Source organism: Xiphophorus hellerii, chromosome 12 (assembly GCF_003331165.1).
Source record: "Xiphophorus hellerii strain 12219 chromosome 12, Xiphophorus_hellerii-4.1, whole genome shotgun sequence".
Taxonomy (NCBI): Eukaryota; Metazoa; Chordata; class Actinopteri; order Cyprinodontiformes; family Poeciliidae; genus Xiphophorus; species Xiphophorus hellerii.
Window position 1 is genome coordinate 22,251,686 of NC_045683.1, and position 14,564 is coordinate 22,266,249.

Genomic DNA, 14,564 nt, shown 5'->3' on the forward strand with positions numbered 1-14,564 from the left:
AGAACCACAACGGCATTTCTTTTATTCGGTAGCAAAGCAAACATTTAAAATGAGAAGTACACTTTGTTGAGCAAAAAAAAAAAAAAAAAAGAAGAAACAAAATATTTAAATAATTTCAGTTCCATATTAGCCAAAGTTATCGGGAACTTCGGTGGAGAACCTTGAGTTGAAGATTTTATTTAGACGTCATCACTGAAGTGCACAAGGAAATTATTGCATGTTTAGTGTCATCCTCCCACAGAGAGGTGAAATTCTGCACCAGTCCCAAGTATTTTGCAGGCGCTAACAGTATTCCTTCCAGGACTGCGCTTCATTTAGCTTGCATCATGTTGCCACCACCGTGTGTCACCAAGGTGTTGATGTTCTGTCACCCAAAGTGTTTTGCATGTAGGTCAAACAAAACAACTTGGGTCTTCTTTCACATGTCTGACTTTCCCTCTCTGGGTTTTAGCAAATTGCACACAGGACTTTTTCATCACAACAGTTTCATACAGGCCACATTTGTGCACGCATGACTAAAGCTCTCAAGTTTCCTTAACACCTTCAATCTATGTGAAATGTTTTTAATCTGAAATATTTATGCCTCTTTTGACACCATCATTGGCCCGGTAAAGCTCATCATATAAACACACAAACACCAAAACAGACAGTAGTAAACCAAGATGGACTTTATTTTCATGTTATAACAATGTCATTAGTTATCTTGTTTCTATCTGTGAAGACATGTAGGTTCACGGTGGCAGTTGAAGTATAATTTACTCCAAATTTTCAGATGCGTGAAGGCAGGTTCTGCATTCCGACAAAGCCATGACATTAGTACTGTTCAAGCAGGTTCCCGTGTCTTTTAACGGGACGAGCGACCCAATTTGGGGCTAAAGTCTTGACAGCTAATTTACAGTTAACGACACATCCTCCCGTTATATAAAAATGAGGGTTAAGGCTAAAAAATGTTTTAGTTTGAGGTGTTAGGCAGATGAAATGTAACAAAATCCCTGATATCTGGCAAATGGCTGTGAGAAGGTTCTCCAGAGTGCAAAGCATGCCAAAGCTGCCTATAAAAATTCTACGGTGCACGCTGGACAGAGAAATTAAATGTGGCATCGCTCGTATTTATACTTGAGGGCGAATTGAGCTGCACAGCTGGAACATGTAAATAGATGACTGCACTTGAACTGAATTTATAGAGCAACTGGATCATGCAGCTAAGCCTTTCACTGCATATAGAGAATATACTTTTAACACTTTAGAATGCATTGTTTTTCTAGGACTTGTTTTTAAACTGGCTTCTATAACAATAGCTAATAAAAACCTATGTTATGTGTCTAATTCAGTGTTAATTCTACAAAGCTTCTACAATCAGTCATGCTTAACTATGCACCTTCCTTGTGTTAAACCTATTCAATAATGCCTCAATAGCAGAAAAAAACCATTTCCCTTTATATTGGCAGCACCAGCATAATGAGACACAATCACAACTTTTCTTATCTGCCTTGTCCAGCAGTGGAGTATATTAAAAATATGACATCATGACACTTCACAATCACGTTCAGTTTTTGTGACATAAAGAAAAAAAAAAAAAAGCCTAAAACTAAAAGCTTTCAAAAATACAGTCACATATGTATAACCCAGACAAAATGTGTAACTACTGTCAGTTAATTCCAAAATAAACCTTTGAGGACCCCTCATGAACATGACAAAGAAAAAAAAAAAAAGCTTCATATTATCTGTTTAAAGCAATTTATAGTGTCATCATATTTAACGTGTCAACTAAATGCTCACGACTTATAATGGCAAAGTTTTGCACAGACTCCTCTCCAACAAGGGACACCACCATAAACTAGAGGGCCCTTTTATTACAGTAAAACAGTAGCGTGTAAGTCTCATTATGACATCTGAAAGCTCATGAAATCCTGGTGTTCTTTGATGAATATCAAAAGTCCTGCAGAGGGATAGCGAGGATGACAGTACTTCTTACACAGCATTTATTTGTGTGCAACACATTGCCTCTTCATGAAAAATTGGCTTCTTCTTTTTTTTTTTTTTTAAGGTGAATAGAGATGAGCACTGTACATAAAGGGAAGATAATATAATGGGTCGATGCTCGTCAAGTCTGATAACTTGGTTAGATACCTGAGTAACTGTACCAACGGGGTGGAGCACAGAGAAGCATTAAGTGGAGGACTAGCCGTGTTTGTAGCTACATAACACAAATGACAGTAGTATTGTTTTTGCACAATGAAAAGATCAGTGACCGGTGGTTATTTCTATAGTATACAAGTGCAATGACAATGTGTGTGAAAGGAGGGGAATGGAAATCTAGCCCATGGGGTCCCAGAACACTGACTGTAAAACAGTAGCTCTCCAGTGTCTTAAAAATCTGTAAAATTATTTTTGAGTTTCAATTACTGAGGACAACTGAGACAATTGTTTTTTTTTTTTGATTTCACATTATTTTGGGGTAGAGACAGTTACTGCCAACAGATAATCAATCTGCTGTGCCCTTTTGTGTTCACCAAGAAGCATTCTGTCTCAATTGCACATCTACTAAACAGTCTAACACAGAAAGGCCACTAAATACATGAAAGTACAGAAAAAAGAAGAAATCCAGTAGGGTGCATGAAGTACCTCTGAAATGAAGGAAAAGCCACTCTCCTAGATCGAAGAGTTTGCATCTCTGCCGAACAATAGCATGACAAGGAGAATGAAGCGTTTGAATAACAACGGTGATAATCATAACAGAATGACTACCAGGGTACAGTCAGAGTGTGGCGTCAGGGACTGTAAAGAAATTCCAGTATTCCATATGGGAGTGCTTTAAGTAGGCCGCCGGGTCCTGCTGTGCAGATCTATACCAGTAATGAAGGACAGCACATTGTAGCAGCTCAGCACACCAAAAGCCAAGAGGCACCGTACCACATTGTATCGCTTCCTTCTCAAAATGTGGGCTGTTTTGTTTTTAACTTTTCGTTTCCCTCATCTCCGTTGTTCATTTGTATCAAGTAACAAATCCTTTGTGGGTTCTTTTGTTCTCATTTGTATTTTGATCTCCCTGGTGTTCTCACATAGCATACTTCTGTGTCCATTCTCTTGCTAGTTTGTTGTATCTGGAAAAGCAAGCAACAGTTTAGATTGGTTTCAAGTTGGATACTGTACTCTTTAAACCAGTGGTGTCCAAAAACCTCAAGTTAAAAGCACTTGCAGGTCCCAATAATGTCATTAAATTTTATTTTTTTTAAAAATCGGGAAATGATTTTACCGTGAAATTTTTAATTGTTCCAACAATAAACTGGAAATGCCATATTTTGTTGAAATGTTCAAAGTAGACTATTGAAAGCAATGGATACATTGTGGAGGCAAAGCATAAAATAGGTATCTTATATTTGCCTAATTAATTAATTAATTACTTTTTTTTTTTTTAGAAAATTTCTTAGATGAATAGATCTGATCTAGAATTTATTTCTAAACAGTTCTCAACAACAAGAACAGAAAGCAGGTCACACTCTTTGCAAACACTAGCTGCATTTAGCCAAGTTTAATCCCTGGGTGCACCAAAGGCGTCATTTAAGTAAAACCAGCTAAGTAGTTATTGAACATATTAAATGAGAATGTGTCCAAGTGGTCAAAAGCCTCATAAAATTATTTCAAGGGCATTAAATGACCCTTAGGACATACTTTGGACACAGCTGATTTAAAGTTTATTTCTCTAAAAACAAAAACAAAAAAATCAATAAATCAGAATGCACTCACTTTTCCCTGTCAGCTTTGTATGTATGAGCAATCTCTGGAACCAGAGGGTCGTCTGGATTTGGATCACAAAGAAGGGAGCAGATAGACAATAACACTGTGGAGAAATAAATGAAAAGCTTAAAAGTTAGACAATGAGTTTAATGACTGTCAACCTGCGAAAAAAGTCAATATTTAAAAAACACATCTATTCCAAAAATCACAACGTACAGAAGTCTAATCAGATTTTAGGTGTTAGCAGTCTACATGCAGACATGATGTTGATGCTAGCTTTCTTCCAGCCTCTCCATTGTGGTTGCTGCTTTAACTCAAATTGCTATAAATTTTTAGATAAGTATGCAGATGACCAGAGTCGACCTCCCTAGGTTGATCTTCTGAGATGAGATCTTCCTAGTACTAATTAAGCACTGTTAGGAAAGTTATCCTCCTGTTCATTTACTCATGAGTTTATTTTACAAGTTATGTTTTCATATTATTCTTTTCATATTATTCTTTTATATTATTACTCTCATATTATTCTTCTTTTTATATTTACTTAACTTCTCTTTCTTTTGTAGTATGTTATTAACTTTGTTTAGGATGTTTGCTTAGAAGCTAAAAACGTTAAACATTCATGTGTTATTAGTTCCATATGTAACTGATTAGTTGTGGTCAGCCACATGCCCTTATAAGGGCATGTCCATGAGAGGTTCCAGAATGTAAAGACGGTTGGTCAATTCTCTGTGTGACTGTGTGAAGAGAAGCCCAACCTCCTTTTTCTATACAATAAAGAGAAATGCAAAGAAAGAACTGGTAGAATTGAGTCCGGACAGTGTTTGACAGCGATTCGTCGCGTCTGTTCTCAATTCTCCTATTCTGCAGAAAAGAAATCAAAAGAAACCTAATCTCTGTCTCTGGCTGGTTCTTTGCAGGTTGTGACAAAATAAACCTATCATTTTTGGGGGCTCGTCCGGGATTCCCAACATACCCGCCGCTGACAGACGGAGGACAGACGCGCTGAAAACTGCCGGCAGTCAGGTTCTTTAACCTGAAAGTCCCGGGGGGTAAATTCCCCGCTGGGCCAGTGTCTTAGGTCAACCTCTTTCGGCCAACGGCGGATTGACGGGACTCAGGACCGAGACAGAGCAGGAATCAGCCAAGTAAGTAAATAATGTGGTATCCGGGTGGTTTTCAGTCCCCCGTTTGATGTAAAATAAATAAGGGAAAGTATTAAACACACACGAAGGGAAAGAAACCTGTGAAACCTTTAAAAACACAGTGGGAAAGCAAGTGGTGGGCCTTGTTGGGGATGTGTAGCAAGAATCCTCCACTCAAATCATTTATTGAGTTGAGTCGAAGCGAGGATTACCACGACAAGAATTTAACCACCACCCCACTTCCAACCCCCGTTCTGTAGCGTCCACCCTAGGTGTCATAAAGAACGGGACGAAAACACTGTAAAAAATGGGTTCTTCACATGGGAAGGTGAAAAGTCTTAAAGGGGATGAAAAGTTTATGTGTGAGATGGAGCCAGGTAACTTAAAATACCTCGCTAAATGGAAAAAAAAGTACGGAGTAAATGGTGTATTGAAAGTGGAACAATGGAAGGACGTGGTGTGTAAATTAGAAACAAGTGTTAGTTCAAAAACTGGTACCAGACAACAGAAAAAATTAAAGGAACTTGTAGTTGCACGTAAGTGGTTAACCCAGGCACAAAATAGACATAATGCGCGTGCTAAAAATAAATTAGGCCGAAAAACCGAAGCTTTGTTTGTTAGACCAGAAGATAATGAAACTCAACCTCGAGCTCAAGTATGTGCACAAAAAACCCCACCCCCAGCCTTTGACCCAAAGGAGGACGCTCCAGAGGCATTAAGGGGGGTTTCAACAGGCCAGCCTGAAAAACTAGGAAAAAAAGAGGAAACTTTGGGTCCCTCTCAATCTACTCGTAGTAAAACAACCCCAATAACTGCTAAAATCCATGTACAAATGGAAAATCCTCCTCCATATAATTCTTCTAAAACTCCGGGTTCTTCTAGCTCATATCAAAAGTTGTACCCTTCACTGTCTGAGCCATCAGAAGAGTTATATCCGATGGTTCAGGTTGCAAATCCTAATCCGGGAGAGGAAAATAAACAACCTACAATACTAGTTTTCCGTCCGTGGTCTCTTGAAGAAGCCAGAAAAGCTGTAGAAGGTGTAACTTCTCCAAAAGAAGATCTTGATAAATGGATCATGGATATGGAAGGGATTTATAATTCTTATGGATTAGAAAACATCTGGTAGCATTTAACACCTCCACCGTTCATGAGTTAATGGAGTATGCACGGCATGCAGAGAAACATGCAAAAACAAAGGGAGATGCACAAATCTTCTGGGCAGATTCCACCTCTGACCCAGAGGAAGTGTTTTCATTTCAAAGCACCCGACCCCCTCAAGGAAATAGAGGTGGTTTTCAAGGAAATAGAGGTGGCCCTCGGTCTAGGGGGTTGTCTCAGTTAAGAAATAGAATACCACAAACAGAGGAGGGGTGTTGGATTTGTGGGTCACTAGATCACTGGTCAAAAGAATGTCCTAATCAGAGACAGGCGCCACACCAAAGGGGGAGGAGGAGAGGTCGCAGGGGCAATTCACGACCTTATCAGGCGTGACTAGATGAATCAACTGTTAAAAACGAAGTTCAGACTCACGTTGTTAATGTGTATGGGACAATGGAACTATTAAATGCATTAAAAGAAAAGCCGTATATTGTTCTGACTGTCCATGGTCAGCCTGTGACTTTCTTATGTGACTCTGGAGCTTGTAAAACTTGCGTTAAAGACAGTGTAGGACTCAAATCCTCCAATACTCCTATATTTGTAAAATCAGCAAATGGTCAAACTTCACAGGAGTGGATGTCACGCTGTACTGACATCTGTGATCCACAGACAGGAAAAAGGCTGCACGCCCCTGTTGTAATTTCACCTAGCTGCCCAATTAATCTCTTAGGGCGCGATTTGATGGGAAAATTAGGCATTGCAATTTTCCCTACAAAGGGAGGAATGAAAGCTGTAAGAGTTGAAAACGTTATGGCCACAGTAACTGAAAAACCAATGTATTATGCTCTGCAGCTGCCATTTCTTAAACAGATAAGTGAAAAAAGTGAACTCTTAATCAAAGCAAAAGAGTCTCTGTCTGTCCCTGTTGATGAAACACCGTTAGCAGAACTAGAAGTTATCATGAATGTGTGTTTAACAACAGATGACAGATATGCAAAAAAATTCTTAAAGCAGGAACCAATGTTGGTGACTACTCAGTATTTATATACTGACGGAAACTCATTTGCAGCAGCTTCTGTGCTTCTGCCCACACAACAGCTATCTCTTTATTGCCTACCAGGGGTCCCACATCTGTCTTTGTTTAAAGCTGATGACACACAAAGCAGAGACACAGGTCCCCGTTTAAAAGCAGCAGAAATGGCATCTGATTTTCTGCCTTGTTCTCAAAAATTAGGCTGGATGTACAGTCCGAGTACACAGCTTTGGAGAATGTCGTACAGAGTTCTCTTCGATACAGAACCAAAAGTTACAGATTCTCCTTGACTTAATCTAGATTCTACAGTCCTACTATCGCAGTCTGATGAGGATGACCTACAGACTTTGCCTGCTTCATTATGGTCCACAGGTCCAACAGATGTAGGATTAATTACTATAGTGGAACCAGTCACTATTACTCCAAAATCACAGTGTAGGCCCAGAATAAAACAATACCCGTTAAAACCGGATGCACAGGAAGGAATAAAACCTGTTGTACAGGACCTTTTGGATGCTGGAATAATTAGACCATGTTTTGATTCACCATGTAACACTCCAATTTTTCCAGTACAAAAGGCTGATGGAAAAAATTGGCGGATGATCCAAGATCTCCGAGCTGTAAATGCAGCAGTCCAAACTCGAGCCCCAAACGTTCCAGATCCACACACGTTGCTTAATTCCCTAGACCCAGAAAGCAAATTTTTCACCGTGATCGATTTAAGTAATGCTTTTTTCTCAATACCAGTACATCCTGACTCACAATACTGGTTTGCTTTCACTTTTGAAGGAAAAAAGTATACTTATACGCGTTTGCCACAGGGTTTTGCTGATAGTCCAACTATTTTCACACAAGCAGTTATGACTTGTCTGGAAAGTTTTACTCCGCAAAATGGTAGTCAAATCCTGGTATATGTAGATGATCTTCTCATAGCATCTAAAAGTAAAGCAGCATGTAAAGCAGATTCTCTGCAACTTTTACATCACCTTGCATCTACTGGAAATAAAGTTAGCAAATCAAAATTACAGTGGGTTCAACAACAAGTTCGCTATTTGGGACATCAGATTTCTGAAAATGGGAAGGAAATACATGATGAGCGTAAATCTGCAATAGCGAATGCTCCAAAACCTGTAACAAAAAAACAGATGATGGCTTTTCTAGGCCTCTGTAATTATTGCAGAGCCTGGATCCCACAGTTTGCAGAAAAAACACAACTGCTACTTAATCTCATTTATGAGACTCCTATGGCCATGTCTGAGGTGATAACATGGACACCTGAAGCTGAAAAACAGTTCACAGATTTGAAAACAGAGCTTATCTCATCCACAGTTCTTGCGCTACCTGATTACAGGAAGCCATTCGTTCAAACTGTTGATTGTAAAAATGGGTTTATGTGTTCAGTCCTGTTACAGTCTCATGGAGGAAAATTAAAACCTATCGCATATTATTCCAAACGGCTAGACTCAGTCGCATCTGCACTTCCTTTATGTCTACAAGCTGTATGCTCAGCTGCTCTAGCGGTAGAAAGTTCAGCAGAAGTGGTCTTATATCACCCACTAAATTTATTAGTTCCTCATGCTGTAGATGTGCTGTTGTTGCAGGCAAAAATGTCTTTTCTGTCACCTGCTCGACAGCTCTCCTACACAGCACTTTTGCTTTCTCAGCCTCATTTAACAATTCAGAGATGTACTGTTCTTAATCCTGCTACTCTTGTTCCAACTGCTACAGATGGTGTTCCACATGACTGTGTGTTTGAAACTGAAAAATTACAATTACCTCGTCCAGATTTGTCTGATGTGCCATTAAAAACTGGCAATGTATGGTTTGTGGATGGATCTTGTTCCAAAAATTACAAAGGGGAGACTCAAACAGGTTACGCAGTGGTGACCTCTGCTGGTGAAGTAGTTGAAGCCAAACAGATCAAAGCTCATCATTCAGCCCAGGCTGCTGAACTAATTGCTTTGACCAGGGCTTGTGAGTTGGCTAAAGGTCAAGATGTCACTATTTATACTGATAGTCAATATGCATTTTCTACAGTTTTCTTTTTTGCTAAACAATGGGAACGCAGGGGTATGACTACTAGTACTGGCAAATCTGTTACACATGCTAAGCTTCTGTTATCGCTGCTTCAGGCCATACTCTTACCATCTAAGTTGGCCCTTCTCAAATGTGTTGCTCACACTAAAGGGACTGATTTTGTGTCAACTGGTAATCGTTATGCAGATAACACGGCTAAGCTAGCTGCTACAGGCGCTTTTGGTGTGTCAGAAATATATCATGCGACATCACAGGAACTTCTTATTGATCTAGAAATTCTCCTGTCACACCAACAAGCTGCTCACCGTGCTGAACAACGCTCATGGTTCAGTAAGGGTGCTGTTAAGAACACAACAGGCCTTTATATGCTTAACAATAAACCTATTCTTCCTAAAAGTCTTTTTAATGCTGCAGCAATTCTGACTCATAGTTGTTGCCATGTGTCCACAGGTGGGATGGTTCACATAATTCAGCAGCATTTTTCAGTGTTTGGGTTTAATGTATATGCTAAAACTTTCTGTAGAGCATGTACAATCTGTGTAAGACATAATCCACAAGGAAATGTTCGACCAAAGAGGGGTCAATTTCCTAAGCCACAATACCCATTTGAGACTATGCATATGGATTTCATTGAACTTTCTCAAAGTGGTCCCTATAAATATTGCTTAGTGATGATTGATGCTTTTTCTAAATGGGTTGAAATTGTCCCGGCAAAATATGCGGATGCACTAACTGTAGCTAAAGCAATATGCAGAACTATCATTCCAACTCATGGCATCCCACAGAAAATCTACAGTGACAATGGTCCACATTTTGTGAATCAAGTCATTCGGTTAATGGCAGACAGATTGCAGATAACATTAAAAAATCACTGTTCATACCATCCCCAAAGCGCTGGGTTAATTGAAAGAGCAAATTCTACTGTTAAATCCAGACTTAAAAAATGTATGGAAGAAACCAAAAGGCCATGGCCAGAGTGTCTGGATTTAGTGAAAATGTACATGAGAATTGTGCCCACTGGGAATGGTTTAACTCCTTTTGAAATAGTACACGGCAGAGCTTTTAAGCTTCCGTTATTTAAAGACACCACACCACCACCAGATGACAGTGAAAAAACTTTAGCTGATTACATGAAAGAAATGTTACAGTCTAAAGAAGTGTCAAATGCAAATTCACTGCCAGAAGAACCTTTGTCTTCACAGGACCTCCAGGTGGTGAAACCAGGCGATTGGGTTTTCATCAAGGCCATTAAGAGACAGAACTGGGCCTGCCCACGGTGGGAGGGACCGTTTCAAGTGCTTTTGACCACTCCCACTGCAGTAAAGATCGCTGAGAGACCATCCTGGATTCACCTCAGCCACTGTAAGTTGCAGAGAGTGTTGGAGACCTAGGTGGGGGCAGTGGGGAAGATCTGACTACAAAGGGGCGTGGCTATATAGGGTCACACATCTCAACGTCAGCAGAAGAACTCATCACATCCCTGTTCCATAGAGTCCTAGGTAAACTCTAACATCTCTGTAACTGAGCAAAGATGGGGTCCTCATGGAGATGGGGCCTCTTTTGTGCTGTGGCTGCTGTGTGCGTGTCCTGTTTTTTCAGTCCAACCTCACTAATCCATCTGGGGAGAAGATTTGTCCATACCACTGCTATGAAGATCTGGCTAGGACACCTTCCAGACCATCACCATGACAACATATGGCAGACTTATGTGGAGATGTTGGCCAAAGAACGGAATATGACCAACTGCTACGTCTGCTCGGTGATGCCAAAGTCTACCAGAAAACCTACTCTGTATGTCAGTCCCATGAACTGGTCAGGTACTTGTGCTCCTGTGTTTGTCTCTGATCATACCATCATTGTATCTACTGCAGCAGTACACTCTCATCACCTGCGACGGCGGAGAAATTCAGAAATTGTTTTCCAGCCACATGATCCTATCTGGGGTTCAAATGTTCCCAAAGAACACAAACATTGGAGTACTGCTGGGAAATGGGGACTGTCAATTTTTCCATGGGTTGGAGTAGCAAAATCTATGCTGATGATTGAAACTTTGGATTACAGGATGAAGACCCTGGTAAATATTACCATGGACATTGAGAGAGGACAGAATCAACAACTTAGTGAAATGCGACTGATGGTTCTCCAAAACAGGATGGTGTTAGACATACTTACAGCTAGTCAGGGTGGTGTGTGTGTAATGATAGGAACATCTTGTTGTACTTATATTTCTGATGCTAATGAAACTCATATTGCTGAAGCCATGTCTGCCTTAAAGAATCTGCAACAAGCCATGTTACAGGATGCTGTTCCCTCACAAGGAGATTTCCTTTCTTGGTTCATATCTGGACCATGGTGGCACCTGCTGTTGAAATTAATGATGCCTCTTCTTATTATTCTTTTCTTGTTTTGTATTTTTACTGCCTGCATAATCCCATGTCTAAAATCTCTGATAGCCAAAACTGTTGGACATGTTCTATATCAATATCAACTTGTTGCCTCTATCACTGAGGGGCACCCTGATGTCTAACGTTATGATGGATGCATTGAAAATGTGCCAGCAAGTGATGTATTCCTGATGTCTGTGTTAGACTTTTCATGCTTAATATGAAAAACAGGTGGGAAATGTTAGGAAAGTTATCCTCCTGTTCATTTACTCATGAGTTTATTTTACAAGTTATGTTTTCATATTATTCTTTTCATATTATTCTTTTATATTATTACTCTCATATTATTCTTCTTTTTATATTTACTTAACTTCTCTTTCTTTTGTAGTATGTTATTAACTTTGTTTAGGATGTTTGCTTAGAAGCTAAAAACGTTAAACATTCATGTGTTATTAGTTCCATATGTAACTGATTAGTTGTGGTCAGCCACATGCCCTTATAAGGGCATGTCCATGAGAGGTTCCAGAATGTAAAGACGGTTGGTCAATTCTCTGTGTGACTGTGTGAAGAGAAGCCCAACCTCCTTTTTCTATACAATAAAGAGAAATGCAAAGAAAGAACTGGTAGAATTGAGTCCGGACAGTGTTTGACAGCGATTCGTCGCGTCTGTTCTCAATTCTCCTATTCTGCAGAAAAGAAATCAAAAGAAACCTAATCTCTGTCTCTGGCTGGTTCTTTGCAGGTTGTGACAAAATAAACCTATCAAGCACAACCTTTAATGTAAATTTCCACCTCGAAATTATTTTCCCATAATCTTCTACTTTACACCATTAGTCAGCTGTTTTCGCTGTGAAGTCCACAAACGAGGTTTTTGCATAAATTACATTCACTGACATCAAAAGGTTCCTCCTCCGCCAGGACTGTAGCTGCTTTAGCTTCTGTGAACTGAGGGCACAGGTCGCAGCCGGCAAAACGGCAAACTACAGAATACGATTAAAAACTGTGAAATCAGAACAATGCAGCAATAACACCAGACTGTTCATGGCAGTTTTGACAACAGCCATAACTTTCACAGCCATTACTTGTGATTATTTCACATCGGCTGCATTCTAAAACTAAATTAAAACCACCGGAGGAGCTTTGTAATCACCGATTTTACAAAGACTAAAGGCTGAGTGGTGTCTCTGAGTCTCAGAGGAGCATTAACCAGCCAGACATGCAGCAGCAAATTCAGCTAATAAGACATAATCCTTGGGGTTGTGATAGTTTTATTATGTTAATATACAGTACTTTGGGTATATCATAAAATTAAAATATAACATTAACAGTTCGAACTGTTGAAAATATGGCTTCGATGAGAGCATTCGTTTGTCCTGCTCCAGAAATACTTCTAGTACCCTCTACACTTCATTAATAACCATTTCTGTTTTGACAGCTGACTGCATTAATGTTTTAAATGTCATTAAGGGCAACATGACCTTAGACAAAGATAATATACGAGATAATTTTGGTGAATATTGTGATAATTTGGACTAGTTTGGTCCTGGTGCCTGCACTTTACAGAGATTAAGATCTCTACAGAGATTGGAAAAGCATCTCTGAAAGAAAACTCATGTGTTGAAGCTGTTCAACAGTAATAGTATGAGGCCCAGACTGCTACTATCCTCTCTCACACACATCACTGCACATTACAGTAACTAAAGAGACACATAGACCTCCAGTCCAAATTTAATGGAATTTCTTTTAGCAAAATGAAGATGTCAGAAATATCTACAAAGTTAAATGCATTTTGAATCCTACGTTTGAAGCAATAATTTGACCAAAAATCCATAATCTGTACACTTCAGCCAATTTAAAATTTCTATTTTGTCCAGCAAAAAGCTAGAAAAAAAGGTGGTCAAACTTTTCTGCATCAAATATCCTCTTCGTCAATATATTGTCAAATATAGGAGTGACTTTGTAATATTCTACGTCCTCAATAGAACAGGTTAGAAATTTGGCTTGTGAAAAGTAGAAATACAAAACACCTTGCAAAAACCTATACAATCACATTCTGTGACTGTAAAAAGTCAAAGTTATATTTGCAGGGAGAAAATAAAAAATATAGAATTTTTTTATTAGCTTGCTACATATAATACTTGGTGGTCTTTGTTGGTTTAAATATCCTATTTGCTACAAAACGTCAGAGAAAATGCATCAATCTCATCAATATTTTCAATTACTATATCACCCACTGCTACTTTTATCAGTGCTAGTGATTCCTTTAGCAATTAACCGGTAGTTACCTTTCGAGACTGTGAGTGCAGGTGACCACTGTGACCTCAGGATGTCCAGACAAATACTTCCATTGCTGTTGATATTAGGGTGGTATATTTTTGTTGTGAACGCAACCTGTGTCAAAACATGAGATATGAAAGCAGTCAATAACCATCTGCGTTCTACTAGTATTAATGAGTTAATCGTGCCAAACTGAAGTGTAAGACCTATGAAACAACTCTTACTTTTGGTGGTTTGAAGGGATAATCTGTTGGAAAGTGAATGGTGAGGAAAAAGACTCCACTCTGGTATGGACTGTCACTCTGGTGGCATAGAAACAGAAACAAAGTCAATAATAGCACTTCATATTTTAGCTGAAAGTTGGAAACAGAGGTACTTACTGGACCCATTATTGTTGCCTGCCAATGAAACACTATTTAGAAAAAAAATGATATAAATTAGATATAGTGATATAAAATTAAAAATACACAACAGAAAACATTTATTTTGTGCAACAAGGAATATGTAATTGAGACAATATCTTTTTAGCCAGGGAGTCCTGGTATTGGTATTATTACGCTTACCCATACGTCCATAACACAATACTTACAGTCATCACCGACCGGTCCAGCAGAACACTGGGCAGGAGGGTCCCTCTGCAGGTCGGACAGTTCCTTGAAGAAAGACAGTCACACATCTATTTAGCCTTGAATGTGTGAAACCATTTAAATGCATTTTATACAGGCTTCACAAACAAACTTGCAGTTTTATTAAACAACCTTTTACAGCTAATGATTCAACTATTATTACCGTAACATAAATGTACAATAAAAAAACAACAGTATTTTCTGTTTATTTTAAACCAGTCCATGT

The 14,564-nt window shown here is 39.1% G+C and overlaps 1 protein-coding gene across 3 annotated transcripts in view; it reads right to left on the reverse strand.

Moving 5' to 3' along the window:
- Window positions 1-645: 645 nt before the first annotated feature.
- Window positions 646-14,564, reverse strand: part of ube2d4 (ubiquitin conjugating enzyme E2 D4) — a 32,456-nt gene continuing 18,537 nt past the window's right edge. For all 3 annotated transcript variants that reach the window (XM_032578335.1, XM_032578336.1, XM_032578337.1), the window contains exons 2-7: window positions 14,302-14,365; window positions 14,093-14,124; window positions 13,937-14,014; window positions 13,721-13,826; window positions 3,748-3,841; window positions 646-3,104 (exon numbers count right to left, since the gene is read on the reverse strand). In XM_032578335.1, coding sequence (XP_032434226.1) covers window positions 3,059-3,104; window positions 3,748-3,841; window positions 13,721-13,826; window positions 13,937-14,014; window positions 14,093-14,124; window positions 14,302-14,365 — 420 coding nt within the window. In that variant the 3' untranslated portion in view covers window positions 646-3,058. The remainder of the gene's footprint in view (window positions 3,105-3,747; window positions 3,842-13,720; window positions 13,827-13,936; window positions 14,015-14,092; window positions 14,125-14,301; window positions 14,366-14,564) is intronic.